We start from the raw sequence: 26,687 nt of genomic DNA, 5'->3' as shown, positions 1-26,687 counted from the left end.
TTCAGCCAGTAACAAGCCAGCTTGCCCCAAACATCATCCCTTTCTAAGAGACAGACTTAGTGACACCACATCCAGTTGTATCATTCCTTTCACAAAGCAGGATACCCAAACATGACCTCCACGTTTTCTTTTAACTCTTCTCTTTCATCACCCTAGCAATACACTCTATCTTGCTGTGGTGGTATAGAAAGTCAAAAAACAACTCTTGACACTTCTTGCATATAGGGAAAAATAAATATAAACAAGAATTAGAGTATCATGAGAAGAGGAACATATCTCCACCTCAACACATCTTTACCCCGAATTAAAGGTGATCAATTGGAAAAACAAACAAAACATCACCAACAAACAAAACCCAACAAAACAAACAGTGGGACAGACATGAAGATGTTACATTGTGAATGACAGCTGCTTACAAGCAGGGAATGTGCATAGCAATGTTCAATGTTTTGCCTGTGTGACTTAGGCAAAAGAGACAGGAAAAAGCCCTGCATTAAGAGACCTCGAAGGTTTAATTTTAATCTAACAGGTATGGTAACACCACTGCCAAATGAGAGACAAACCTCACTCCCTCTGGAGCAACTGCTTCCCCACCTGCCCCACTGTTTAGGCTCTGTTCTAAAGAGCAAGATTAAAGGTGAACACAGACCTCATGTGTGGAAGAAAACCAACCTCAAGAGAAAACATTATTTTCTTTTAACAGAAAAACACCAACAAAAAAATCTTTCCTGTTCTCATGAAGACAGAGATGATTATTAATAAGATGATTATTTTGTGGAGAAAGAAGCTTGCACAATTCTTCAGTCTCCTCTCTTTTCTGCCTTACATGTCACAGGCTACTCATTTTGCATATGGGCCTTCCAGCTGCTATCAAGTCCTCTATGATACACCCAGAACCATGCTCCATTTGATCTGGGAAGACACAGGAAAGATGCCTTTCACCTGAACGTCTTAGGCACTGAATGCTGTGATCCACCGAGGACACCAAAACATTAAAGTGCATTTCTTTTTCTTTTTTTTTGTTAAACGAAACCTGAATGATTTAAGGGTCACTCATCCCACACTGCAATTTGAAAACAAGACTGTTTTTAGTGCTCAACTACAAACGACTTCTGGAAGTACATTAACACAACCAGCAATGGAAATTCTGACAGAAGAAACAGGCTTCCACAGAACATTCAAGTTGATAAAAGAGAAATGACAGACTGACTGGGAGAGATCTTTTACAGTTAAAACACTAAGCAGCACAGAGCATTTCACCAGCAGCAAGATGTGCCACATGGACTTCTGTGCTGGAGCTGTCTGGAAGCAATTTCTGGGGAAAGAGCACTGAGGCTGAAAGAGTCTCAGCAGTGCCCCTAAAATGAAAGTCTCATTGCCACCTCACAGACAGGAGGCTGGGATTATTCCAAATCCTGTGCTGAAAGACCTGCCAAAGAGCAGCTGGTTTTCAGTTCCCAGTTCAGACACACTAAAAGCCTAATGTGAATACCTAAAACATCCATTACCTGAAGCATGAACAAAATGGAGGTAGAGAGGGCAAAAATGAATCATTGTTGATGAGAAAACCTGAAGGACATCTGACACATTTTCCCTTGTATGATGAGGAATATTTGCCTTGAAATTAAGAATGGGGAAAATCCAGTCAATTGAAAGATGTGCAATGCCCACAGCCTGTAAACATCCTACAACATAACCTCTCAAGGATAAAGGACAGATATAGATAAAATCCATAAAGGCAGAACAAAGAACTTGTAGGAGAAAAGCATAAAACAGCTGATAAAGTAACTCCTCTGCAATGACTAAGAACAGAACTGAAAGAAGCCCTCAGCAATGCACTGCAGATTCAGAAAGGGGAACACACACAGAGCCCAGGACAACAGCTCCCAGACTCCATTGCTTGGATTCCTCTTTCTGGGGGCTTAGCCCCAACAAGACACAACTCCAGTTCCAGAAGACAGGTTTCAAAGTACTGGGACAGAACAAATCATCTTCTCCAAAGTGAAAGATTTCTCACCTCATTCATTTCACATCACCCAGTCAGTTACTTTATCTGAATCCCATTGAAATTACCTCATCTTAAGCTACACAAAAGCCAAGACTATTCACTCAATGAATTCTTTCATGGTCATAGTAGATGTTTAAAGTAAATCAGACAGAAGAAAACATTGAATTAACTGTCCAGTTAAGAAAGGATATGGTGGGGGCTTTCTTTTTGTTTTAAGTATTTTTACCATCTTGGTTTCTGTTGTGATCCATGTTCTCACCACCCCCAACAACTTTCACCATTTAGTAAGTCATAACCACTGCTTTAAAAAAACAGTCAAAAGGATATGTTAAACACCAAAGATTTAAGTTTAAATCATGGAAAATGAGGATGAACACATTGATACAGGCTTGCAATTTTAATTTTTAAAAGGCCCCTACGGTGGGACTAGCTGTAGATGGCATCATGCTAATGCAAATGGAGAATAGGATTAAAAAAAAAAAAACAAAAAAAACCAAAACCACTTTAAATAAGTATGAATTCATACCATACACGTGTACATACTTAATAATTTTCTGCGTTAGCTCTGTTTGAAACTATAAATCAAGTCTGTACTACTAAAAGTTCAGTATGTGCAACATTAACCCAATCAAAGCATTTTATAAATACAAGCTTCTTTTTAGTATTGCAACATACTTCACTACTTAACATACTGAAAAACAAGTTCTACATTTAAAATTCTGCTATAATAGTTCTATCTGCCAATTAAGACTACAAATGGAAAAATACTTGCTAATCTTTAACATTTTGAAAATGCAAATATATTTTATTTTTTGAAAAGAAACAATCTTGTTTATCCTACTGGTGCTTCTTTAGACATTTGAAGATACTACACTAACAAAATACAAACTTTGTAGTAAGCTTACAACATGTACTTCTCAGAGGCAAAAATAAAAAAAAATCTGGTTTGTATTTATGAAGGAACATCCATTTATTATAAAACAAGATAAAAGATATTAGAATTAAGTTGAAACAAGGCAACATTAGAACAACCACTTTAGAGCTTTGTGAACGAAGTGTAGTTTTTAACTTGCAAATCCAGGTGAACGTAGCTCTTAACATGCTGTCCTCTTCTCTATAAATGGGATGAAGTAGAGAAGCAAAGCTTCAAGGTGTAAGGGTTGGAGCCATCTGTGAGGAGACAACACAGAACACACCGTGGGCACAGCTCTCCTGCTGATCCACCTCCCACAACCTGGCACGTTCAGCAGTGCTGTGGATTGCACACTCACACCTCCACTGGGGTTTGCCCCTTTCACACTGCAAGGGAAAGCTTTTCTGCTGTTACCAACTCTCCAAACTGAGATAAAACTGGAACTGTGAACAGTATGTTATCCATACTATCTTCAAAAATATCCTGCTCCTAAGGTCCATTATTAAGAAGGTAGACCAAAGGTGTGGGGGAATAGAAAAGATTTAACCTGTTAACACTTCACAGGGAGACAAAGCTGTAACAGTTAGAAGGAGGTAGTTTAAAATAATATTAGACACTGGCCTGGATTCACTATTATGTCTTTACATCTGGAAGAATTCCATTTAATTCAGTAAACTGTCTTAATTGTTCAGTGCAGATCTGGCCAACAAGTACACACTTGTTTAGCAAGTGAACTCACCCCACTCTATTCTTGCTAGTTTGGAGCTAAATTCAGCTTGGCTTCACAATTTCTGGCTCTAAAGGGAACATGCTACAGGAGCAGTAAATTGAGACCAATGAGCTGAGTAACTTAAAAAACCCTCTGTTCAAGACATTGCAGCTTTCTCTATATTTATTGTGAAAGAATTACAGAAGAGTTTGGTTGGAAGGGATTATCTCATTGGATCATCCCATTCCAACCTCCTGCCTTGGGCAGGGATGTCACAGGTTGCTAAGAGCTCCATCCAGCCTGCCCTTGAACACTTCCAGGGATGGGGCATCCACAGCTTCTCTGGACAACCTGTGCCAGTGCCTCCCCAGCCTTACAGTCAGGAAGAGTTTAAAAGCCTTACCCCTTCTCCTATCACTATTTGCCCATGTTGAAAGTCACTCTCCCTCTTTTTACAGGCCACTTTTAAAGCACTGAAAGGCCACCATAAAGTTATCCTGGAACCTTCTTTTCTCCAAGCTCAAAAACCCCAGCTCTCCCAGCCTTTCCTCACAGGAGAGGTGCTCCAGCCCTCTGATCATTGTCTAGCAGACACCCTCAGCTACCAGAACCCTCAACTCCTTCTCCACAGGAAAAAAATCCAGCAGTAAGATAGGAAAATTTACTTACTTGGGACTCTTATCTGGTAGTGATTAAGTACAGTGAGAGCTTCCACTGCATCTGTCTTACATTCCCATTCCAACAGACCAGACAGTGTTTTGGCAGAAGCTGTCAAAATGAGAAACAAAAATGGGAAGGAGGGGATCAGTAATGGATACTCAGATCAAAACTGGAATCAAGGATCTTCCCAAACAGGTCAAATTTTACTTACGTTTGGGGTCAAACACTTTGTATTTAATAAAGCTGAGAACTTCATGATCCTCACATAACTGTCACAAAAATAAAACAAGATATAAAACTCCAGCAAAAGTGCACATAAACCAATTAGCAAAAATTTCAAGTTCCTGGAAGAGACACACAAAAAGGAAGATTCTGACTTTTTAAGAGAGTTTGCAAGAATTTAAGGCAAGTAATTTAAAAAATATGTTTAGATTTGTAACTCTTTAGAATACCATTCTGTAGTATGTAAAACAAGGCCCCTGTATGTGTGATATCACTGCTATCTCCAAAAACATATTCATATAAGTTCTCCTTTTTGACATTCCTACTCCAATACAGTAGCTCTGAAGTTGTTCATACAAGGACACCACTTGGGAATCAGAGTTCACTTTCAGACAGAGTTGGAAAAATGTATTTTATTGAACTGAAAAAGAATTCACTGAACTGTCAGCAATCTTGCCACTGCCTCCACTTAAAGAGGCCCAGTATTGCATGTTTTAAGCATCCAGAGCTCATTTAGGATACAACTGTGCCAAGGGTCCCAGGTGCAAGCTGGTCTCCATTCCAAAACATCCTAGCAGTCATTACAGGGAGTCAGTAAATCCTTTGTGAGTTGTAGTCCTAACTTTCATGTATTTGGCTTTGTGTCTTTTCCCTTTCGTCCAAAAACCCCCTACATTAAGCTCCTCAACTTTATTTTCAGGATTTTGTTTCTCACATTAAAAAAATATAAATAAATAAAATTGAGACAGTAACTCCAGAATTGTAAACATATCCAGATGGGCTATAAATATATTTTAAGGAACAGCTCTCTGCCAGTGGCTCTGCTACAAGCCTCCCAGTTACTTGTTTTTAAAAGCAGCACCAGGAAAAACCAGGACAGGGCCCAGAGCACACTGCATGTCAGCCACTCCAAGTGCTTACCTTTACAAACGTTTCCTCAGTCACACACAGGGGAACATTGTAATAATGCAGCACGCAGGAGGGTGGCTGGATGATGTTCTTGGATGCTTGGCCAGCACTGGTGAAGCGATTGTTCTTACTCATGGCAAAATCCTTGTAACTACTCGTGCCATCCTCCAGTTCAAATATCTGGCTTGGAACTACTGAGTGCTGCTTGGAAACACTGGAATTTAAGGATAAAGTTTCTTGAATAACTAAGGCTATCATACTTTGCAGGTTATTGTCTAAATAGAAAAGAGCTGATGTTTCTTGGGTTGGATTTGATACCTTCCTTAAAAAATGCAGAAAGAATGGATAAGACACATTAGGGAATACAGTTTATCAGTGGCCAATCCATGTAATGACAGTATGCTTTATGAACATAAATAAATAAAATTATAAATAGTAATACATCTTAGAGTGATTGGGGTTAAAAGGGACCTTAAAAATTGGCCTTGAAGTGGCCTTTAACACTTCCAGGGATGGTTCATCATCAGCTTCTCTGGGCAACCTGTGCCAGTACCTCACCACCCTCACAGTAAAGAATTTCTTCCTAATGTCTGACCTAAATTCACCCTCCTTCAGCTGAAAGCCAAAATAAACAGTCACAAATTGGAAATCATAACTCCAACAATGATAACAGAGTGGCGTGATATTGTCCCTTTGAAACCTCATTCCATCTGCCCACTGGTGGACTATTAATCTGATAAAACATATTTACCAGACATTGAGTCTCTTTCCAAATAGCTTGACATTATTGAGATGTGTGACCGCTCTTTCTACAGCGTATTCATCACCCATTTCAACCAGTGCTGTGCCTGGAATAGTCTTCATAAATTTCACCTAAGACAGATAAGGTAAAAAAAAATATACATTGCAACAACGAGCTCAAGCAATAGTTTTATAAAACATTAGGCAGGCTTTTTCCAGAGCATTTGAAAGAACTATAGCAGTTCCCAAGTTTCTAACCAATTATGCCTTACCTTCTCAATGTTTCCATACAAGCAGAACAGGTTGAATACCCTTGAGCAGTTCATCTTGAGCTGATGCAACCCACTAACCATGACAACTGACCCAGAAGGATTTCCACCGTGCATGTAAGAGGAGGATGCCTGCGGCAACGGATAAGCAACGAGTTCTGGAGTGTCCCGAGATCCCATCCGGTACCGGCTTGGCAAGGGCAACAAAGGACCATGGGAGCCTAAGGAGATGAGACCTTGTTTTTATGCTGTTTGAAAGCATTTTCACTACTTAATCATGCAACAAAGCCCACATACATCATGTATATTTAAAGGAGGGGTAGAAGGTTACAGCAAATGCTGAAAAAAGATATTCCAGTAATTACAAAAATCATTATCTTCCCTGCAGCATGGAAAATATTTGAACATAAATGTATCAGAGGAAATAATTAAAACCAACATTCAGAAATATTTCCATCTACATACAGAGCTACAATACACCAAGGAAGAATATTACAAAGTCGGGATAACAAACCAAAAGGAGTGAGACAGAGATCAGGAGATGACACAGCTCTTTTTCCCAGAGACATGAGATTAAGTCAGAAGCCTGCCTTTCTACAAAATGCTCATTTGGAAGAAACAGGAATACTTAAACCTCCACACTAATACAAAATGAAGTGGTCCTATTTTCCACTATAGATAAAGTGACAAGTTTCACTGAAATAGACAATTTCTTTTTTTTTTTTCCTTTTAGTGATGAGACACTACTAGTAAGCGACACCTCTGTTCATAGAAAACATCAGTATAACAGACCAAAGAGGGAGGATCCCTGTTTTTCTGAGACAAAAATAATGTGAAACTCACATAAGCCAAGTATAAAAGGAATCTTTTGTCCTTTTTTTTCCCAGCAAAAAGCAGTAATGATAGGGAATAGTATAGGAGATGGACACATTACTTAAGGTGGAAGGATGTATCAGAAGAATGAAACATCGCTGAATCAAGGTGGGACTTGGAAATGCTAGAGATTTGAAGAACCTTTGGAAGGAGTAGACAGGATGTCAATCTACATTGTAAAATATCATAAATACCTTTGCAAAGAAAGAGGCAAGACAAATCACATTGCACCTGACAGCTGAGAGAGTAACTAACTAGAAAAGCCACATGTGAGTGGGGACATTTGTTTCTCCACCCTGAGGTCTTCACTCAGCACATAAAAGCGACAGCAGGTCTTGCCTTACAGAGAGCACTGGTAACAAACACAGTACTTTAGACCACTGATTCCAAAACATCATTCCTCTACAGTCACATAGCTGTAGCATTTCTGAATAATCTACATTAGAAGAGCAGATGCCAACAATTCATAGCTTTGCATGCAAAAACATTAGAGCTCTCTGTTGTACCAAACCACTGATTATGCCATGTGGCCATTTTCTAGAAAAAAACTGCTTCCCAATCCAGATATCATTTTCTACCCATTGCCAGGGTGATGGCAACTGAAAGGAAACTTTCTTCCAAGGAATAAACCTGTAGAGCTGAATGCTTTGGGTGACAGAAGAGGTGAGGCAATGAGTGCACGTGACTTCACTGAACCAGCAGTGTTTCAGAAGGCAGACTGAGAGCACTGCAGGTGAACTGCTCATGCTGAAGGAAACCACAGCCAAGCATTGATTAAATATTTAGAACTCCACAGAGCATGTAAGAAATCATAACCAGCTGTCATCCCATGTTACTTACCATAGCCATCATGTCTAAAGGATGATGGGTGCTCTCCCAAAATAGCTTGTCTCTGCCGGCCCTTCCCTCTGTCTAATGTGGGAAGGGAAAGAAATCAGTTTAGTATGCACAACCAGGCACTTGATTTCTCCAGTTAAGACACAAAGCTTCTAGTTAAGAAGTGAAAAAGTAATTTGAGTCCTTGTTAATTTTATAAATGATTTCTCATTCACTCTATGTCTAAAAATACAAGCTGTAGCCCTGGGACACCAAAATTAAAAGACTGCCATCTGTATAACAAATTGCACTTAAGTTGATTGGGGGCAGTGGCCAATGAGGAGATGCAGACATTTAAAGTTTATGGAGATACCCAATAGTTCTCCTAAACAGACATCACACATTAGTATAGAAAACACCATACAGCAGGATTTACCCATGTGTCTCTTAAAACAAATTTGAAATGCAGTACTTTTGAAAGACAGTACCTGAATCATAATATTAGCTTCAACAGCAACACATTTTCAAAGTGGGCTTCTTTCAAGAAGTTTCAGCATAAGCCAACAACAACCTGTATTACATGGTTTCATAATCAGTAAACAGAGAGCATTACATATGTGTACATATATATTTACAGAACACCTACTGATTTATGGGCGTGCTGAAAGGATTGTACATTGTGGCATTATCAGCAGCACATAACAGTTCAACTGAGGGAAAGTATCACTGAGTAATGCACTTAAACAACAGTCAATCCTTTAAGAAAACCCAGTTCTCTAGGATATAAAGTTAAGCAAGGGGTCTACATTAATGGAGGGAGCAATGCCTCACAGCCAAAGCTGTATATTTCAATCAGAACCATGCTGCATGACAAAAAAAAAATTCTAAACTTCCAGATCTCTTTATGGTAAGCAATAACTCTTTTCTTACAATAAAAAAAAAAAAAAGCCACATTGAAAAGATGGGGCAAGACATTTATCAGTTTACAACAATGCTCAGGAAATTTAAGTATGACTGCTGAAAAGAGTAACTCCAGCCCAATGCAGTTGGAGGTATTTTCCCCAAAACCCAGGAACTATTTGATTACACAACAGTGGTAGATGAAAACACATGTGGCCCCTTCTGCTCAGGATTTTGAGGCCAGGTTCCAAGTCAGATATTTACTTTGGCAGTAAAATCTGAAGAGAGAGCAGTCCTGAATACTTCCAAATATATATAAGAAAGATTACTGTTGTCAAGTTTACTTTTCCACTCCCTTTTCAGGGTAACAGCTCTGGTTCTTGGCTCTAAAAAGCAAATGAGCAGTCAGATCAAGTATTTTGAGCATTTGAACTGTACGCAGTAATCATCTTTCAGAAAAATCAGTTTTGTAATTCCAACCTGCGTAGCTAAATGCTTTGAAACTGCCTACAGTAAAACACAGTCAAGAATCACATTCTTCAAATAAAGAATTCTGTGAGAAAAGTTTGACAAATATTTCCTCCTCATGGTGGTGCAAGTCTCTCCTTGCCCCATGCTTATTCCTTCCTTGAACAAAGCCCCTGGACTGTGCCAGTACAAATACTTGTGTAAACAAGCACTGAAACACAAGAACCGACCTGTATTAAAAATAATTCAGAAAGAAAAAGTTCTTTATGATCTTGTTTAAGCTTGGGTTCCTTGATTTTTGGTTTTGTTTTTATATCAGGTCCTTGAGTCACTGAGCAAGGTAGTATTACCACCTAAAGAAATGCTCCAAATGACAGTTTGAAATTTCTGGCTAAAGGCCAGCAGAATACTAAGTCAGGGGGGTTTATTTCATTCAGTCTAATGCAATATGAGTACATAGCAGAAGGCACTTATTGGAAGTTTACTTTAGTGGAGAAAGACTATGGGCAATTTATTACCATAAAGAACTAAAAAACAGTTCTTAAAATAAATCATTAGTAAAACACATTTCCTTCCTAACATTTGAAGGGCAGGTGTGAAATTCTGAAAGGATTTATTGGCATGTCTGTCCTTGGAATGAAATTCCTTTGTGATAAGATCTTTGCTGCAGTGAGAGCCCTACAGCTCAGGTCACACTATGTTCAAAACCCAAATAGTGCTGTTGTAAGAGTGAGTTGAAGGACAAGTACATAAACTCTTTCAAAGAAAACCCCAACTCCTGGATTACTTTATGAGCAAAACTGCTCTATATGTCTGTTCTCTCAAGTACATTTTACTGTTCATTCAACAATTCCCATTGTCCACACAAATGGACGTGGATCACAGTAAATGAAAAATCATGCTACATACAATATGTAATGATTGAGATATATATATATATATATATATATAAAAAATACAAGTCTAATTTTTTTCCTCTTATGTGTAGTAGGGCGCTTATGTACAGAGAATAGAGACAGCAATAAAAGAAAAACAAAAGAGCAAAGTTCTTGAAAAGAGCAAGCCACATCTATCCTAAGTTTTTCATTTTCCACTGTTTGCTCGAGTTTGGGGAAGTTTCAGTTCATACAGTCATACCTATCTGCAGACCAATTACACAATGCATTTAGATGCACAGTGTTACACATCAGCCTCCAAACACTGCAATGATCAAAAGATACAAGGATCAAATTAATCCTTTCAATTTTTCAAATTCAAACCTTTAGATTTTTTTTCTTGTCCTTGAGTTTCTTCAGAATCCCTTTTCTTTGACTCAAGAATTTGAGAAAAAAAAATTGAATCCCAATACAAACAGTCATAATCTACAAGCTGCACCCAATACTGTAGCTCCCTTGTTAACTTTTTACAAGAACTTCATTTTGAAAAGCCAAGCCCTAAGTTTTTAATTGTACAACAGTTTCACAAGCCCAGTGTCTCTGCAGAATTATTCTGAAAGTGCAAATCTCTTGAGACAGCCATAGCCCTGGCTCTCATGTAGCCTCTGATAAGTAGATACTCTATCTTGGTCACATTGTCTTCACTTTTCTAACTTTACATTGAACATATTATTGTACATAGGTTACTGAACACTGCACTCAATAGTTACAGATTTTTGGTTATTTTAAAATAAACACTTAACAGGAGTTAGGCTAGACAGCAGTTTGACTGTACATATATAATCATAGTTTCCACTGACATGAGTTAAGCTCTGAGAATTTTACAGCTGAGTACTCAAGAGACAGCATGCCTGTACCAATTATGAATCTCCCTATTTTATTACTTAAGTATAGCTGAGGGGACTTATTGGTACTGCACTGCTCAGTTCCAATTATCTGCATAAAAGGACTGAACTTCCCTACTACTAAACAATATTTACATTGTTAAGTCTGAGTGCAACTCTCACATACAGCAAGTAATAAAAAGATTACAACGTCAATGATATCAACAAGAGGTCCTTAATTTTGTAGTTTCTCAATTTTTCAGTGGTATTTTTAAGGGAAATAAGACCAGCATACATACAAACTTGAACAGAATGGGTACAGTCTATCATGTTATTCATCCCACACAAATCTGAAGTACTGAAAATGTCCTCCTTTAAAAACTTGTGGTGGTGGTGCATGCAGTATGCAGACAAGGTGAACTGCAAGTCTGAGGTTTTTCAGAGGGTTTTTTTGTTTGTTTGGGATTTTTTTTTTGCTGATGCCGATGTGGTGCATGATGAAGTGTAGAGTCAGCCTGCTGAAGTCCTCTATCCTTCTTAATGCCTTGTCCAACATAGGGGAAAAGAGTCCTTTCGAAGGAGAAGCAGTGTGCAAGTTTGTAGTTTATAAGGAATAGTCTGTGCCAGGTTTCCTCTCCTCCAAAGAGAGAGAGCTGCTTGGAGAAATGCAAGTCCTTGAGAACTGCGAAGGTGCTTGGAGGTGTGGGCTCCTTGTTGCACTAAGTGGCTCAAGCACACGGCAGTAGGGGGCACTAGGGCTCAGGGTTAACTCCCTGCGGTGGCACAGCCTCCAGCAGCACTGGCCTGCTTTGGAAGGACTGCTGCCACACAGCCTGACCACGTGTGAAGGGCTGGCATTAGTACAGTCAAACAGCTACAGCGAGAACGGAGCAGAACCTACCTCGGCGGCCCAGATATGGCTTAGTGTAGTCCCAACTATCGTTGTCGTTCCTAATGACATTAAGTCGAGTTGGCTGTTCAAATAAAGTAAAAGTGAAAGAGGTTAAGCCTTGACTATATGTTTTGGGGTTTTTTTGAGTAAAATTAAAAGAGAAGGTCCAAGCATTACCCTTGCATATTCAATTTTTAGTGTGCAGCATCCTGCATAGATATCTGCTCCATTGAGTGCAGCCTTCGCCTTCTGGGCACAAAACACTGATTCAAACATACACATCATGTTAAGGATCTTTTTTCCCAGGTGTCTCATTCATGTCCCTTTTATCTGATAGGGCCTTTTTACTTTTGTAGCCTGCAGGTATTTCACAATTGTATACACTACAAGAACTCCACAGAGACTTATCACATTAGTTACTGTACATCAAAAAGGATTAAGCGTACACCCTTTTTAGCTCATTAGCCAAAAACCCCCACATAACTAAAAGAGAGACTTGGAGTGAACAAATACTCATCTTACCTCAAAAAAATACAACAGGCAGATGCATGTACCAGGCTCCAACACCCAAGTTATTTCATGTGCTCCTCATACTCCAAGATCAGTTTTGTGATTAGCAGAAAAATGTGCCTGAGCCTTGGCACATCACAACCCATGACCTCACCCATACTCAATAGAATATGGTGTCAGAAAGCCTGAACTCTGCAGCAGAACAGACCTTTTGCACTACCTTGATATCATGTAGTGACATTTTAGAAAAAGTCCAAAACAACAGAATGTGCCTGGGTTTTACCACATTCCTGCAGCCCAACTTCTTCCAAAGTGACGCAGGTTCACTGGGGAGCTTAAAAATTAGGAAAGTTAAGTTTCCCAGACTTATAAGAAACTGACACTGGCCAGAAATGGAGAAATAATGGGCACTTCAAGTAGCATTTAAATTTGAGCAAATTTTTGAGCTTTTCAGATAAGACTTTTATTGAAGCTCACTTTCCTTGCCACCCTCAGCTGTTTACCTTGCTGCTGCAATACTTCACTCACATTTGTGAGTTTTCTTTCAATTGCTGGCTGGTTTCATTTTCAATAAAAAGCACGTTACCAAATTTAATTCCAAGGACATAAGGATGGTAGTTTCTGAGTGTGTGCAGGACCCTTCCCACAACTTCCCTAATCTCTCACAAGATGAAGAATAACCCCCAGTTGTGCAAGACATCTGATCCGGACAATTCCATTTATGACAAACTTAACATATACAGTAAGTCAAATTATTGTCTGTTAGGGCACACAGTTTTAAGTTTTCTACATAGATAAACAGCAATTAGTTTGATTTAATACAAGTCAGGTAGTTCCCTTTGCCTGGAAAATCATCAAGGCAGCCATCACATTGATAGCATCTGAAATCACAGAATGATGCCAAATAATTTGGCAAATTTTGTCCAGATAACAGTTCAAAAATGGATGTAAATAAAGCTTTAGGAAGAGGGCTGTCAGAGTTTCATAAATTAAAGCCTAATCATATCAGACTTTGGACTTCACAAACCACAGCAACACACCACAATTCTGAACATTCAACCCAAGAACAACTTAAGGCTGCAAATAGAGCAAGCAGTAGGATAATAGAGCAGGGAATTTCTTCAACACATGACGCCCAAGAATCAAGGTCAAAGATGCCTAAGTTGGCCTCTGCATTATGAAGTCAAAATAGTATCACAAGTAGTACATACTGGGACATAATTTTAGAGAGTCTGAAGAAGACAAACTGCACCTCTGCAATCCCTTACCCATTTCTTGAGTATCAACACAGGCAGAAGCCATGAAATTTTTGTGTAAAAAGGTGCATATAAGGGGTTGTCAAATCTATTATATAATTCATGTCTGCAATTATTAGGCCTGAGGGACTAGAAACATGTTTATCAACCACTGCTGACAATGCCATTTTCCTAAAAAGATGGTATGTGCAAGTACTACTTTGTCTTATAGACATACAAAAGTTAGAAGTTACCATGTCTTAGAAATTAAAAAATTATTTGGTCTTAATATCACATGGTATTTTTCTGACATTTGCATATTAAACCATTTGGAATCAAGAACCTACAGCAAAAAAAAAAAAAAATCACACTCAAAAAGGATATTCAACCATGGCTTGTATTCCATTTCTCTTGAATATAACAATGCGCTGAACTTTTCCAACAGGGTTGCACACAGTGTACAAAACATCCTAAGGAAGAAGAAAAATAAATTAGATGTTACATTCTAATCACTTATGGTCCACAGAACATTCTCCTGCAGTGGCATTTAACTGCCAAAAAGCAAAGAAAAGGATTGTTAACTTTCCATTTCTTATTTTCCCCTCTACAATTAATACATTCACGACTGGCATTTTTATCAATCAGTATACTACAGGCAACCAAATCTGAAAAACAGGAAAAAAGACTTCCATAAGTACTCAAGCAAATACTGGTTTAACAAGTATCTTCAACTGTGTGAAAACCCAGTAACTGCACCCATGTCTCAAGCTCTGCTACCTTTGAAGCATTAGTATTCCTACCATAGCAGAGAGACAAAGTGACACTTGTAGTTGTAACACATTTCATAGCTTTCCAGCAGCTGAGCTCATAATAATAACTATTCCCAGTTATTCTCTTTTTCAGAGAATAACTGGGAATAGTTCAAAATGTAAACTTAGCTGATCAAAATGAGAATTTCAACAGTTTTCATCCACCCGAAGCAAGTCAGGGCTATGCTCCTTCCTTTCTTTTTATCTAGCACAAATACCTCCAGAATTATCATTCCAGGATTTTGGTGTACATCCTCAGGTTTTCTGGGGGTCAAGAGGAAGAAGTGGCAAAGGAAGTTGGTATAATATTTATTATGTTTTGCAGAGTAGAGGAGCAACTGGGAGGGAACGGAGTAGGGGTCATGTGGATTTCTTAAAACTAAAATAAACACAGCCCACACAGCCTGAACCCATAAAAAATAAGACCTGTGAGATCATTTACAGCATGCTTGGCAGCACAAAAGGCTACCCACCATCTCTCCTGTTTGGGAGCAAAGATTCCTAGAAACTTTCCAGCTCCAGATGACATTAATTTTCATATGACTTTCCTTCATAATTTGTCCCTCAAAAAATATTTTCACAGCCACTTAATTAAAACAAAATAAATTGTCTTTCAAAACATAAGGTCTGCTCAAAACCCTATCAGTGTTTATTAGCCAGCAGTCACACACACAGCTGGATTTCTTAATTATGTTTCATAATTCAGCTACTTTATATTACCAAATCAATCAAGTGGTTCACCAGACACAATAATGAGGGCTATTTATTAATAATTTAAGCACTTGCATTATGTACATACTAGAATATCATAATTCAGTTGCCAAGGTACACCACACCTTCCTGATCCATGTGGGAAAGTCCCTTTGAACAGACAAATGTCTGAAAAAGTTCTGCCCACAGGTAAGGAAACTGAACTTCAAAGACCTGTACACGACTTCTTGGGCAAAACTCTTCGAAACACCAACACTCCCTATCACACAGGGATGAAAAGCAATTAGGAATTAAATACAGTTAATTTGCCCTTCTTGCCCTTTGCTGTTACAGCCCTCAAAAAAAAGAAAAATGTTCTGTGAGAGAGAGAAGATGATCAGAATTGTAATTCTGCTTCTACCACAATTTTTTCAGCACAATTTTTTAGCACAGTTTTGATTCTGCCACAAGAGGCCTTTGAACAGACCAATTTCTCTCCAAAAACTTGATCTTGTTTTTAAAGTAAAGCTCTTAAAAACTTTACAACAGTTTACTGCAGATGTTCAGACTTGCCACTTAAAACTGGTTGCAATTTTACATCTCTTTTTTCTAACTGTAGTTCAAATTTAAGAAGAGTGTTGAAGAGGAAGAAGTAGTATTGGCATTTGTGACTTTTTTTTTTTTTTTTTTTTTTGAGAGGGAAGGATGTTTTGTTGATTTTTGTTTTCTTTTGTTGGGGGTGTTTTTTTTAAATAATGCAGACTTTACCTGAGGCATTCTTAAATTAACTAGTTTCTAACCCACTGGACAAAAATTTGTATTTTTCTCACCACATTTTTAGCTGTTATGGGCACAGCTGCTCTCCCCAGTTGCTGTGACTGTGCTGCCTTCAATGAGCTCTGCAGCTTGCCAGGAATTCTGGAAATCTGCCTGCTCACAGCACTCATTTGTATATGCTAAAGAAACAGCTGGGGGCAGTGGGAAGGAAGAGGTTAGGGGTGGGTTGTTTGTTTTTAAAAGGGAGCTACTGTGCCAGAGGCTTCACCCTCAGAATTCCCATGGAATTCTCCTAGCCCAGAACCAGGCTTCTACTCCCAGTTTCTTCAAGCATCCACCTTCAACTCAGCAGCTCAGTCAGGGCAAATTTAAAATGCATGAATGAAACAGAGTTTCCAAAATTTGTATTACAGTCATGTGCAAAGAATACTTTAACTCAGTCAGTGGATTTGTTCACACAGCTCAGAGCAGGTTTGTTTTTAAACACTAAAAAGCAATTCATACCATAGCATGATTTTCTATAGGGAAAATAAAATTCATCACTCACTGATGAATCAACAGACAAAAAGCTACCAATACTTTCACTGTCCTTCACTCTCAAGACAGTGAAAGCAGAAAGCATGATGTGGAACTGACTACTTGAGGTAATTTCATGAATACTAAGTTGCAGTCAATTTGCTCTCATAATATACAGCACATTAAATAAAATTTAATGCTTGCATTAAGTTACTTGGTTCCACACATCCCAAACACTTTGACTGATCCATACCATCCTACATCCCTAAGAAAAGTGACTCATACTTGTATCATAGTACACAATTTTAATTTTTTCCTGAAATATTTCTGTGCAATTTAACATCTACTGTAAAATCTCCTGTGAAAAATATAAGCAGTTAATGCGTGATAAAACATAAATGCTTAAATAACAACAACAAAAAAACCCTGTGTCTTAAAAAACCGTGTACACGTGTCATTAATAAATGGCAATAAATTAGGATGTGACTGTATAAATGGTACAACTTCAAATACTAAAAAGGAAAATATCTTGGTCCAAACAAAAGTGATGAAGATTCCCTCAAACTGGAGTTGATCATCAGAAGATAAAGGTTTCGCCTTTCCACAAAGGAAATACTTAAGAAGAACTGCAATAAAATAACCCTTCCCTACTGTAAAAAATCCTTGCTCTTTAAACATACACCACTCAGAGCCTAAAGGCTCAATAACAATCTCGATGTTGTGGCAACACATTTGGAAATATTCCAGAAGCATGCAGCAACTTAAACATTTCAAAATCCTCACTTCCAATGTCTTCAAATGTATTGTATATTAGCTGTATGAGACTACTGAATCCTCTTGAAACACCTTTATTTAAGAACATGTGTGTTACCTATGTGAATATACAAAAAAATAAACAAAAGAAGAAGACAAAACATACCACTGTAATTGGGTAGAGAGGATTCTGAATTGACAACAGGAGAACTTTATTCCCACCGGATGGGTCATCGGTGTTCCCTGGCCGAGTGATCCTCTTGCTCGTGGAGTAGTTGAAGAAGGCCTGCTGCCCAGCAATGTACACAGGTTCATCTGCTGCAAAGGTCACACATTTCTTTGCACTCTCCACGTTTTCAAACTCCACCAGAGCCTGGCGCTTGAACGGCATCATCATGACATAGCTGGTGAGGGAAACATCACACTCAGGCTTCCTGATCACTCAAAACAACTCCCAGGTCCCAGGATGGTCATTTATGACATGTTTTTTGCCAAACCATTCCCAACAAAGACATACCATATAGTTCCAAACTTCTCAAGAGCTTCCACGAGATCTGCTTCCACGACAGATTCACACAGCCCTCGGACGTGGACGACAGGAGAAACAGAGACTTTGTGATGACTTCCCCCAGCATCCTAGCAACAAAATGACATTTTAAAATTCAACACAGAGCAAGGAACACTCCTATCATTAATTAAAATTAAATACTTAGTAGACACTCCACTGGATCCAGAAGCAGTCATCTAAATGCACAATCTAAGCAAGTGTTAAATAATTTAACTTTTCTTTCCAAACGGATTGCCAAGTTCAGTTCCTCAAGTCTACTTAAAATAAAAAGCTTTTCAGATTTAATTAATCTGTTTGCACACACAAGATTTTTCTTGTATTAAAAAAACCCCAGCCATTTTACACAGATTGAATTGCAGGAGGTCTTACACACACCCTATTCATCAGGAGCATAAAAAAAAATTAGGACATGTCCAACAGCTAAAATATTTCTGACACTCTGCTTGCTGAGGCCAGTATTTTTTTGAGACAAGCTGGGAGAATAAACAAGCAAGAACAAACAAGGGCCATCCCTCATTGTAAACTAAACACAAATGGAGAATTTTTCCAATGCTCCACAATGCAAGAAAATGCCAGCTCTGGATTATGGTTGAAACAAACTCAGCCTCCCTTCTAATTCTGAACACAGATGTTTTTAAAAACTCACAATTTCTGTACATATGGGGCTTTTTCACCCCAAGGCTGACTACTATTAATGGATCCAGACATCATACATTAGCACACAGAGTTCCCACCATAAATATTTTTCAGAGCTACTTTCAGACAGGCTCAATTCTGTGCAGCTGAAGAATTTGGGTTGGGATCAGCCCATCTTCCTATGAAAACCGTGAAGTAAGGCTGAAATTTACCTTAAATATTCTAGGACACAGAGGATTAAAAAAGGAAAAAAAAAAAACAAAAGTAAGCCAATAATGAGAGATGATCAAAAAAAAAAGATTAGAGATAATAAAGGGCACACTAAAATATACTGCAAATACCCAGCACCCAAATTTCATATTAGTTACAGCAGTGTGAAGTTGATGTACTCAAATTTAGTGACTACATCAATGTGTTCCCATCTAACAGATCAAGTCTTGTTGATTTTTCACTTAAGCAGCAGCACAACATCTTCTGGAACTTGAGAGAGATTCTCATTTGTGGCACAAAGGAGCATTGAGCTCCACTAATTAAGTAACCACAATGATTGCTACTACTGTTAGACATTCCTCTCTTCTCCGTCCATTTGAACTACAGAAGCCAGGAAAAAACACATTCCAGACAACTACAAATTGAGTCTTGTGTGTTCAACTCCTGTGGTTCCATGTACAGTTCTCACTAAACAATTACAGATTTTTTTCTTTAAATCAAGGATTTGACCATTCTGTTTGAATCAAAAAACAGCACTTCAGGCTTCCTCAGATGTCAGAACAATCAGATGTGTAATATTTTAAGCTTACCTCACATTTTATTTGTTTGGAGTAGGAAAGCATTTTAAGTGGGAACACATTTCTTTGAATAAGAACTGTGGCAATGCTGGGAAAACACTGCTGGTGATATTTGTATAAGTTACCTTGTATCCTGAATCAATGATATTTGTATAAGTTACCTTGTATCCTGAATCAATCAGCTCCCATGTATAGCAGGAGCAGTGATCAAAGTAGTCAGGAAAGGTTAATACTTTGAACTGCAAATGCTTAGGCAATTGCAAAAGGAACAGAACTACAGAGAGATTTTATTTTCAGCTTATATGTTCTTAACCCACATACACACTTTTCAAAGCTGAAAAAAGCACCTGAGGAAATCTTCAAGAAAAAACTAACAATAACCACCACTTTTTCCTGCAAACCCTATTACTCTAAGATGTTGAAATAACAGACACCTTTACTTCATTTACAGTCTACAGAACAATTAAAAATGATTACATCAATTATTCATTGCCCTGCATACTTGCTACTACATTAAGATCCCAGTTAGTGCCAGGGGGATGCATTTCCTTTTAGGTTTCTTTAATACACTCAAGAAATCCCATCTAATATTATTTGTGTATAATCACATGGTGAATACAAGCAATGATTTGCTCATTGAGGCAGACTCAATGGCACACAAGCAATAGTTACTAGCAACTCAGCACTTGCTACTTACTACCTCTTTGAACTAAGATCTCCATAAATCACATCAAGCTTTTCAGAGAATGGATTCTCAGAAGAGTCTTTCATTCTCCCACCCCTTCCCAGCTCAAACTTCTGGTTTAGTTTCAGTTCATGTTTCTTTGTTATGCACGTCCCTTTGTATTTTTATCTACCAGCAGGTACTAGCAGATACAAATCTTTCCAATAGTACAAATTGTCTCCAAAATTATAATTTTTACACTTGCATCTTCAAATCCTTTATCCATGAGTTACATGAACATGTACTGGTATCTGCACTTCTGCAGAATATCAACAAATACAAATTTTGCTTTCTGTTATCGTTAAAGCAACGTTTGGCTTTCCAAACCCAAAAACATCATACAGAACACATTCTTTTAGCAAGGTTTAGCAAGAGATTTAGAAAGAACCAAAATCTGCCATTATAGTAACCTGCACAGAAGCTTGAGAAGCATGGAATTAAAAAAAACTCCCCCAAAACAAAAAACAGAAAAACAACCCACCCACCCCCAAAAAAACCCCAAACACAAACAAGTGATATCTTGGCCACCTGACACGAACTTAAGGACTTACCTACAGAGAATTCAGAACCACTTTTATTCACATAAAACCACTGAGGTGACCAAATCAGAGGGTCTCTGCTTTACTCCAAATAGTTTCTAGCCAGCAGCAGTGAAGGGCAGCACAAGAACCAAGCACAAATCACCCCTGAGCCAGGAAGCCCCAAACTAAACTCACAGAGCACATGGGGTGGTGAAGGATGGGGACACGTGCCACAGGTGCAAGAAAAGTCTTCACAACAGGCAGACACATATTATTGTCAAACAAGTTTTGCAGCTACAAGGCTGCAGTATCAAGCAAATCTGGAATGACCCTGGGTTTGCTCTAGAAGGAGAAATAAAACCACCAGACCACATGAAAATTCAAACGTGTCTGCAGAGTGTAAAGTGTACAGTTAAGGTCAGAACATTCACAGCTCATCCAGCTGCTGCTGGAATTTCTCCCTAGAGAAGAACAATGCAGGATTTTGACCAAGATCTCACAGCTACTGTATCTTGAAGGCTCCATGTGCTACAGTTGGCACACAGACAAAGGTTACATCAAAGCATCTGCTCACACACTGACAACAACCAGTATTTCTCTGCCTACAAAGGAGTCTTTCAGTAACTCAGCTCCTATGAGAGCAAAAAAGCCCCGTGCAGAACTCCAACACCACACTTGCACTCCACCAAAGCCAGAAGAACAGAGTAGCCAATGTTATGGCTGTACCATTAATATATATATGAAATAGATATAGATATATATATATATCTTAAGGGGATTTGAAAGCTCAATAATGTTTTCTTGAAGAATCATTAGGCTGGACAGAAAATGCAGTTAATTTAAATAGATAATGGAGCAGACTTCCTGCTCAAGACCAGGAACAAGGACAGAAAAGGTTTCCCTCAAGAAAGCAGGAACATAAAAATCCTTGCCCTGAAACAAAGCTAAGGCACAAAGGGAAGCACTGACATATGCAAGCAGATGAAGTACAAACAAGTGACTTCACACACCTAAGACTGCAACAGAAGCAGCTTCAAAGAACGGCTGTGGCATTTTAACATCCATTTTTCGGTGACCTACATACCTCTAGACAACATTTGAAACATATTGATGGTTCCCTGCCAACTAATTAGTTTGCCACTCCAAAAAGGAAGAAAGTCATCATGGGCTGTAAAATTAGAAAATTCTAATCTGGATTTGATGAGCAAGACATGGAATGATCCATGTCTTGCTCATCAAATCCAGATTAGAATTTTCTCACCATTTACACAAAAACGTGTCCTTTATCCTTTCTGCAGACAGAACACTTTCCAGTCAGTATACTCATATTAGCCCTATTAATTTGTACTACCTTTTTTTGAGCATCTGCTTCTTTGTCTTTCACTATTTATCTCCTCCATCTCTCTTTTTTCCCCTCACTGCAAAAGGATGGCACTTCTCCTTCATATTCCCTCTGCCAAGTACCTAAATATACTCTTACTTAGTTTCTCACCTTTTAGATTATCTTATTCACTCCCAACTTTCTCCTCTCTCTGCATCCCTCTTAACTGGTCTGAAATTTGTTTTACAGATACAATAGAAGTGGTGAGTGGGGAGAAGTGTCTCAGAAGAACCAAGCAGACAAGACTAAATTAAGGTTCCACAGCAGTGGAATAATGTATCAGTTTTGTATATCCTGGATTTGTGCTTTTTTTAATTGTTGTTGGTTGGTTTAGGGGCCTGGGGGGCAGGGCTGCACAGAAGAAGGGGATTAAAATTAATCACACCCCACGCTCTGGAAGCAATTTAGTTTTGTTTTGAATGAGGAGTTTAGGTATCATTTCTCTTTGTTTAATGCATCTCTACCACTGTGTCATTTCAACAATTTCAACTGCTACAGAAAGAATGCCTGCACTATGACCCCTTCTGTTAACTCTGAATTTGACCTGAAATTCAGGTATTTGGACCATATATCATTGTCCCAAGTCCCTTCCAACTGAAACAGTCTATTCTACTTTCCTCTCTGCTCATGACAATCCGAATATCCTTAAAATACATATAAATAAATAAATAAAGCCAAGCAAACATCATCCCAAACCAAAACCCTATACAACACAACATCATCAGGAGATTCAACCTGAGATACTGGAAGAAGAACCAGCCTGAAGGTAATGTTTTGGATTTTTTTTTTTTTTTGAAGGAGAACAAAGGAGGGAAGATGATTTACATTTACTCAAAACCAGCTTCTAGGATGGAGTTCACTGAAGAAATGGACAAGTCAGTGCAAAATAGGTGAAGATCTGAACTCATTGCATTTAGCTGCTGTTACCACACTGCTGGTGTTAGACACGAAGCAACTGGGTTGCAAGGAGAGCTGCTTTCCATTTAGCACCCAGGAGGTTTCAACAGAGTGGCTGAGAAGCTGCAGGATCACATCCCTGTTTTACCTTGCAGCAGCTGATAGCTCTGTTTGTGTATTCAGACACCACATCTCACTTCCCCAACTGTAAGAACAGAGATAACAGATTTTCCTGACTTCACAAGAATGCTTAGGAGTAGGTATGTCAGAGACAGTGAGCGAAGTGAATGCTACGGGTGGTACAAATACAACATTAATCCATAAAACCAGCATTTAAGGGAGGGACAGGGGATGGAGCTGAAAGGCCCTCAAAACTCCCTTAAACACAGCTCTCAGCCCACATTATCCCAGTGTCCTGACCCTCTGCTACACTGCAATTCTGATTCCTCTGACAGGGCTTCACCACCACTCAACACTGCTTCTGTAAAGGTCATTCTTCCAGATCACACTCTCTCCCACTGAATGCTCCTGCAGGAACACATCCTGCTCCTTCCCTGGTCAACATCCTGGTCTGGTCCTGGCTCTCCTGGCTCCTCAGCCTGGAGATGAGCCATGAAGCAGAGGGTACACCTCTGGCTTAGGAGAAGTCTCCCCTCAAGTGGGAAACAGAGAAAAACAAAGAGCAAAATAAATGTTGGATTCCCTCTGGAACTCACATAGAGATTTCTAGGCACCCTTTTCAAAAAATCAAACCAAAAGAAACCCCACAACAACAAAAGACACAAAACAAAACAAAAAAACAGAGGCATGAAGGGCTTCTTCAGCCAAATGCAACAATCCCAGAACAGGAAAGGAAGCTGCCACGATAATAAATGCAGCCCAGGAGGGTGACCCCACCAACCTGACAGAGGAGTCCTAGCACAAAAGAGCTTTTATACAAGGGCATATAACCCATATGAGTGTACAGTTCACTGATATTCCAGTGCACATGTGAGGGAAAAATAAAATAAAATTTAAAAATAATTAGAAAAAAACCCTAACAAATCATACGGCTGCCAGACTCATATCACTCTTTACCCTGATCATCCATTTCTTATCATCATTTCACCATCATTTCCCATTTCTCCTCCTAATTCCCCATTCACTATAGTTCCTCCTACTTATTTTTCTGCTCTCTTCTGAGGAATCCAGGACACTTACACTTCTTCCCTCCCCTCAGCCTACCTTCATCTTGTATGTCTGAACCACATACAACTTTTATAAGCTGAGAACATTTCCCTGCAGGGGAATCAGTAAGATACACCACAGAATACATAAGTTTCCTGCACATTTTTGTATCTGTTAGAGAGAAAAAAACATGAAAATTCACATTAACTAACTTGACGTAATAGAAGTTGGCATTTTGCTATTAAAAGCTTCACATAAAATTACTACCAAAAGCACTTGGTCATTCACTTTTCATATCTCCATTTGTTGTTACAGCTTATGCTTAAGAAACCACTTTCATCTCCAGCATCAAGACAACTCCTGCCTCCCCAACACTGAATCTGTGAATACAGTTTTGCCAATAAATTGTCAATGACACTGCCACTGCTACAACCAGCTGCCGAAAACCCCTCCTGTTCTTGACTTGCTGCACATTTGTTTCAGTTTCTTTACTCAAAAGCCTCAGCACATGCCATACTTGAGATGCAAAAGGTGAAGTCACATACCCCACGATGTCATTACCATGAAGGGTAAACTTGAATAAACTGAGACATTGAGACATCATGAAGACACTCTGAGCCAGAGCCCAGCAAGAAGGAAAAAGAGACACACAAGAACTAGTTGATTTCATAAAGGTGCAGAAAAGAGGAAAGGCAAAAGCAGAATTTCCTTCCTACTTGAAACACTGCACGGCATTCAGCTCTCCTACGTGACAAACCTTCCAGACAACTTAAGCAAGTATAAGGATTTCTTCCAGCACTGGCCTTTAAGACAGAGCACATTACTAAGTCTTGACTGCAACAGAGATGATGCTCTGTCACAAGAAACTTGAGAGTTAAAACAGTTCTGTCCGGAAATTTATTTTGTTACAGTTTATCAGGAAACTTTTGTAATAATGTTCTGCTTTGGGCTAGGGCAAAATTAATTTTCTCCACAGTACCATGGGCAATATTTTGGATACGTGCTCGAAACAGTGTTGATAATACAGAGGTTTTCCTTCCTGCTGAGTAAGAATCAAGGCTTTCTCTGCTTCTGCTGTGGCTCCACATGTGAGCACAGCCGAGACAGTGACCCCAAGTGACCTAAGGGATATCCCAGACCCTATGGAATCCCACTCAGCACATAAATAGTGGGGGAAGAAGAAAGGAGAGCAGGATTTTCCTCACTTGTACCCTTTTGATTCCCTCCCCCATCAGACAGGGCAAAGGAGTCAGCTGTGCAGTGCTTGGTTGCAGGAGAGGGTTAAACCACGACAATAAATTCAGCAGGCACCTTCTCTATCAATAGATTTAACTGATAGAGAAATGGTAGCAGCAAATGCTCCCTCATTAACTCATCCCAGTGATAAGCAAGTTCATTTTAACAAATCACAAAACGAGCTTTGACATTAAATCAATGTTTTCTTGATTTGGCTTATTCAAGTAAGATACAGAAAGAGCCATCAAGGAGAAAAATGGTTGTAATCAGATGGACAATTAGATAAGGAATCAAACAGCAGACAGAAAAGGCTCGTTAGCTCAAATTTATGGGTCAAGGACTACGTTGATACTTAGATGCAAATTCACGAGAAAAAGGAGCGTAGGCAACAAAAAAAAAAAAAAAAAAAAAACCCCAAAACAAAGTGAACCATCGCGCTCATAGCAGAAGGAGGGAGAAAGTAGAATTAGAAATTAATTTTAAAAGGAGGCAGTGGTTTAAGATCAGCCTTATCGCCGTGCGGTGCCAGACACAAAGGTAGAACGGAGGATGGAAGAAGCCTCGGCCGTTGCAGCCCCGCCGCCGCCCCCCCGCTCGGTGTTTCTATAGTTACGCTCAGCAACAGGGCCGGCACCGAACTTGCAATGGCGATGCCCCGAAAGGCACCCAGCTGCCCGCGGAGCGGGGCCACCCGCGAGCTCCCACACCCACCTCCCTCGCACCCAGCCGCCCCTCAGGCTGCGCGCTCGGCCCCTGCCCGCGGGCGGCGGGCAGCGCGGACCCGGCCGGAGCCCCCGCCATTCCCACCCCGCCGGAAGCGCCTCCATGCCTGGGAAGCGGGCAGAGGCCCCGACCCCGGGAAGGCCTCGCGGCCGCGGGCAGCCCCCCGCCCCTCCCCGAGCACGGCCCCCTGCCCGCGGAGCCGCGCCGGGGGCGGTCGCGGCCTCGCCCGCGGTAGGGGCGGGGCGGGACGGGTCCCCTCCCCCCGCCGGCAGCCTGAGGGGAGCCGCCCCCTGCCCGCCGGCCCCGCGTCCCTCACCCCGCCCGAGAAGCCGCCGCCGCCGCGCGATGCCGGGGGCTTGTCCCGCCGGCCCTCGCTGTCCTCCGCGCCGCTGTACTCGATCTCGCCTTCCTCGGCAGCGGCGCTGGGCTTCAGCCGCTTGGCCTGGCTCTCGTAGGCGCCGTCTTCCTCCTCCTCCTCCTCTTCCTCCTCGTACCGCTCTCCGGACGACGGCGACGACATGTCCGCGGGAGGGAAGGGGCTGCCGGCGGGGGAGACGACGCGGGAGCAGGGACGGAGCCGGCGGCGGCACCGAGCCCGAGCGATGCTCTGTGCCCGG

The 26,687-nt window shown here is 40.0% G+C and overlaps 1 protein-coding gene across 2 annotated transcripts; it reads right to left on the bottom strand.

Annotated features, from left to right (window-relative positions):
• HNRNPLL (heterogeneous nuclear ribonucleoprotein L like) lies at positions 1-26,687 on the bottom strand. 2 transcript variants are annotated; one of them, XM_041404420.1, is made up of 13 exons: positions 26,387-26,687; positions 17,947-18,065; positions 17,596-17,833; positions 14,269-14,354; positions 12,317-12,413; positions 12,149-12,221; positions 8,145-8,216; positions 6,435-6,652; positions 6,173-6,294; positions 5,434-5,635; positions 4,502-4,559; positions 4,300-4,398; positions 1-3,178 (listed from the first exon to the last, which is right to left on the bottom strand). In XM_041404420.1, the coding sequence occupies exons 1-13, from the start codon at positions 26,588-26,590 to the stop codon at positions 3,123-3,125; spliced, it is 1,644 nt and encodes a 547-aa protein (XP_041260354.1). In that variant the 5' UTR covers positions 26,591-26,687; the 3' UTR covers positions 1-3,122. The 2 variants fall into 2 exon arrangements, with proteins under 2 accessions (XP_041260354.1, XP_041260355.1); XM_041404421.1 differs by lacking the exon at positions 26,387-26,687 and adding an exon at positions 26,177-26,283.

This window comes from Onychostruthus taczanowskii, unplaced genomic scaffold, assembly GCF_017590055.1.
Source record: "Onychostruthus taczanowskii isolate IOZ18803 unplaced genomic scaffold, ASM1759005v1 scaffold21, whole genome shotgun sequence".
Taxonomy (NCBI): Eukaryota; Metazoa; Chordata; class Aves; order Passeriformes; family Passeridae; genus Onychostruthus; species Onychostruthus taczanowskii.
The sequence above is the reverse complement of the archived record's forward strand: the minus strand, read 5'-3'. Positions and strand labels throughout refer to the sequence as shown.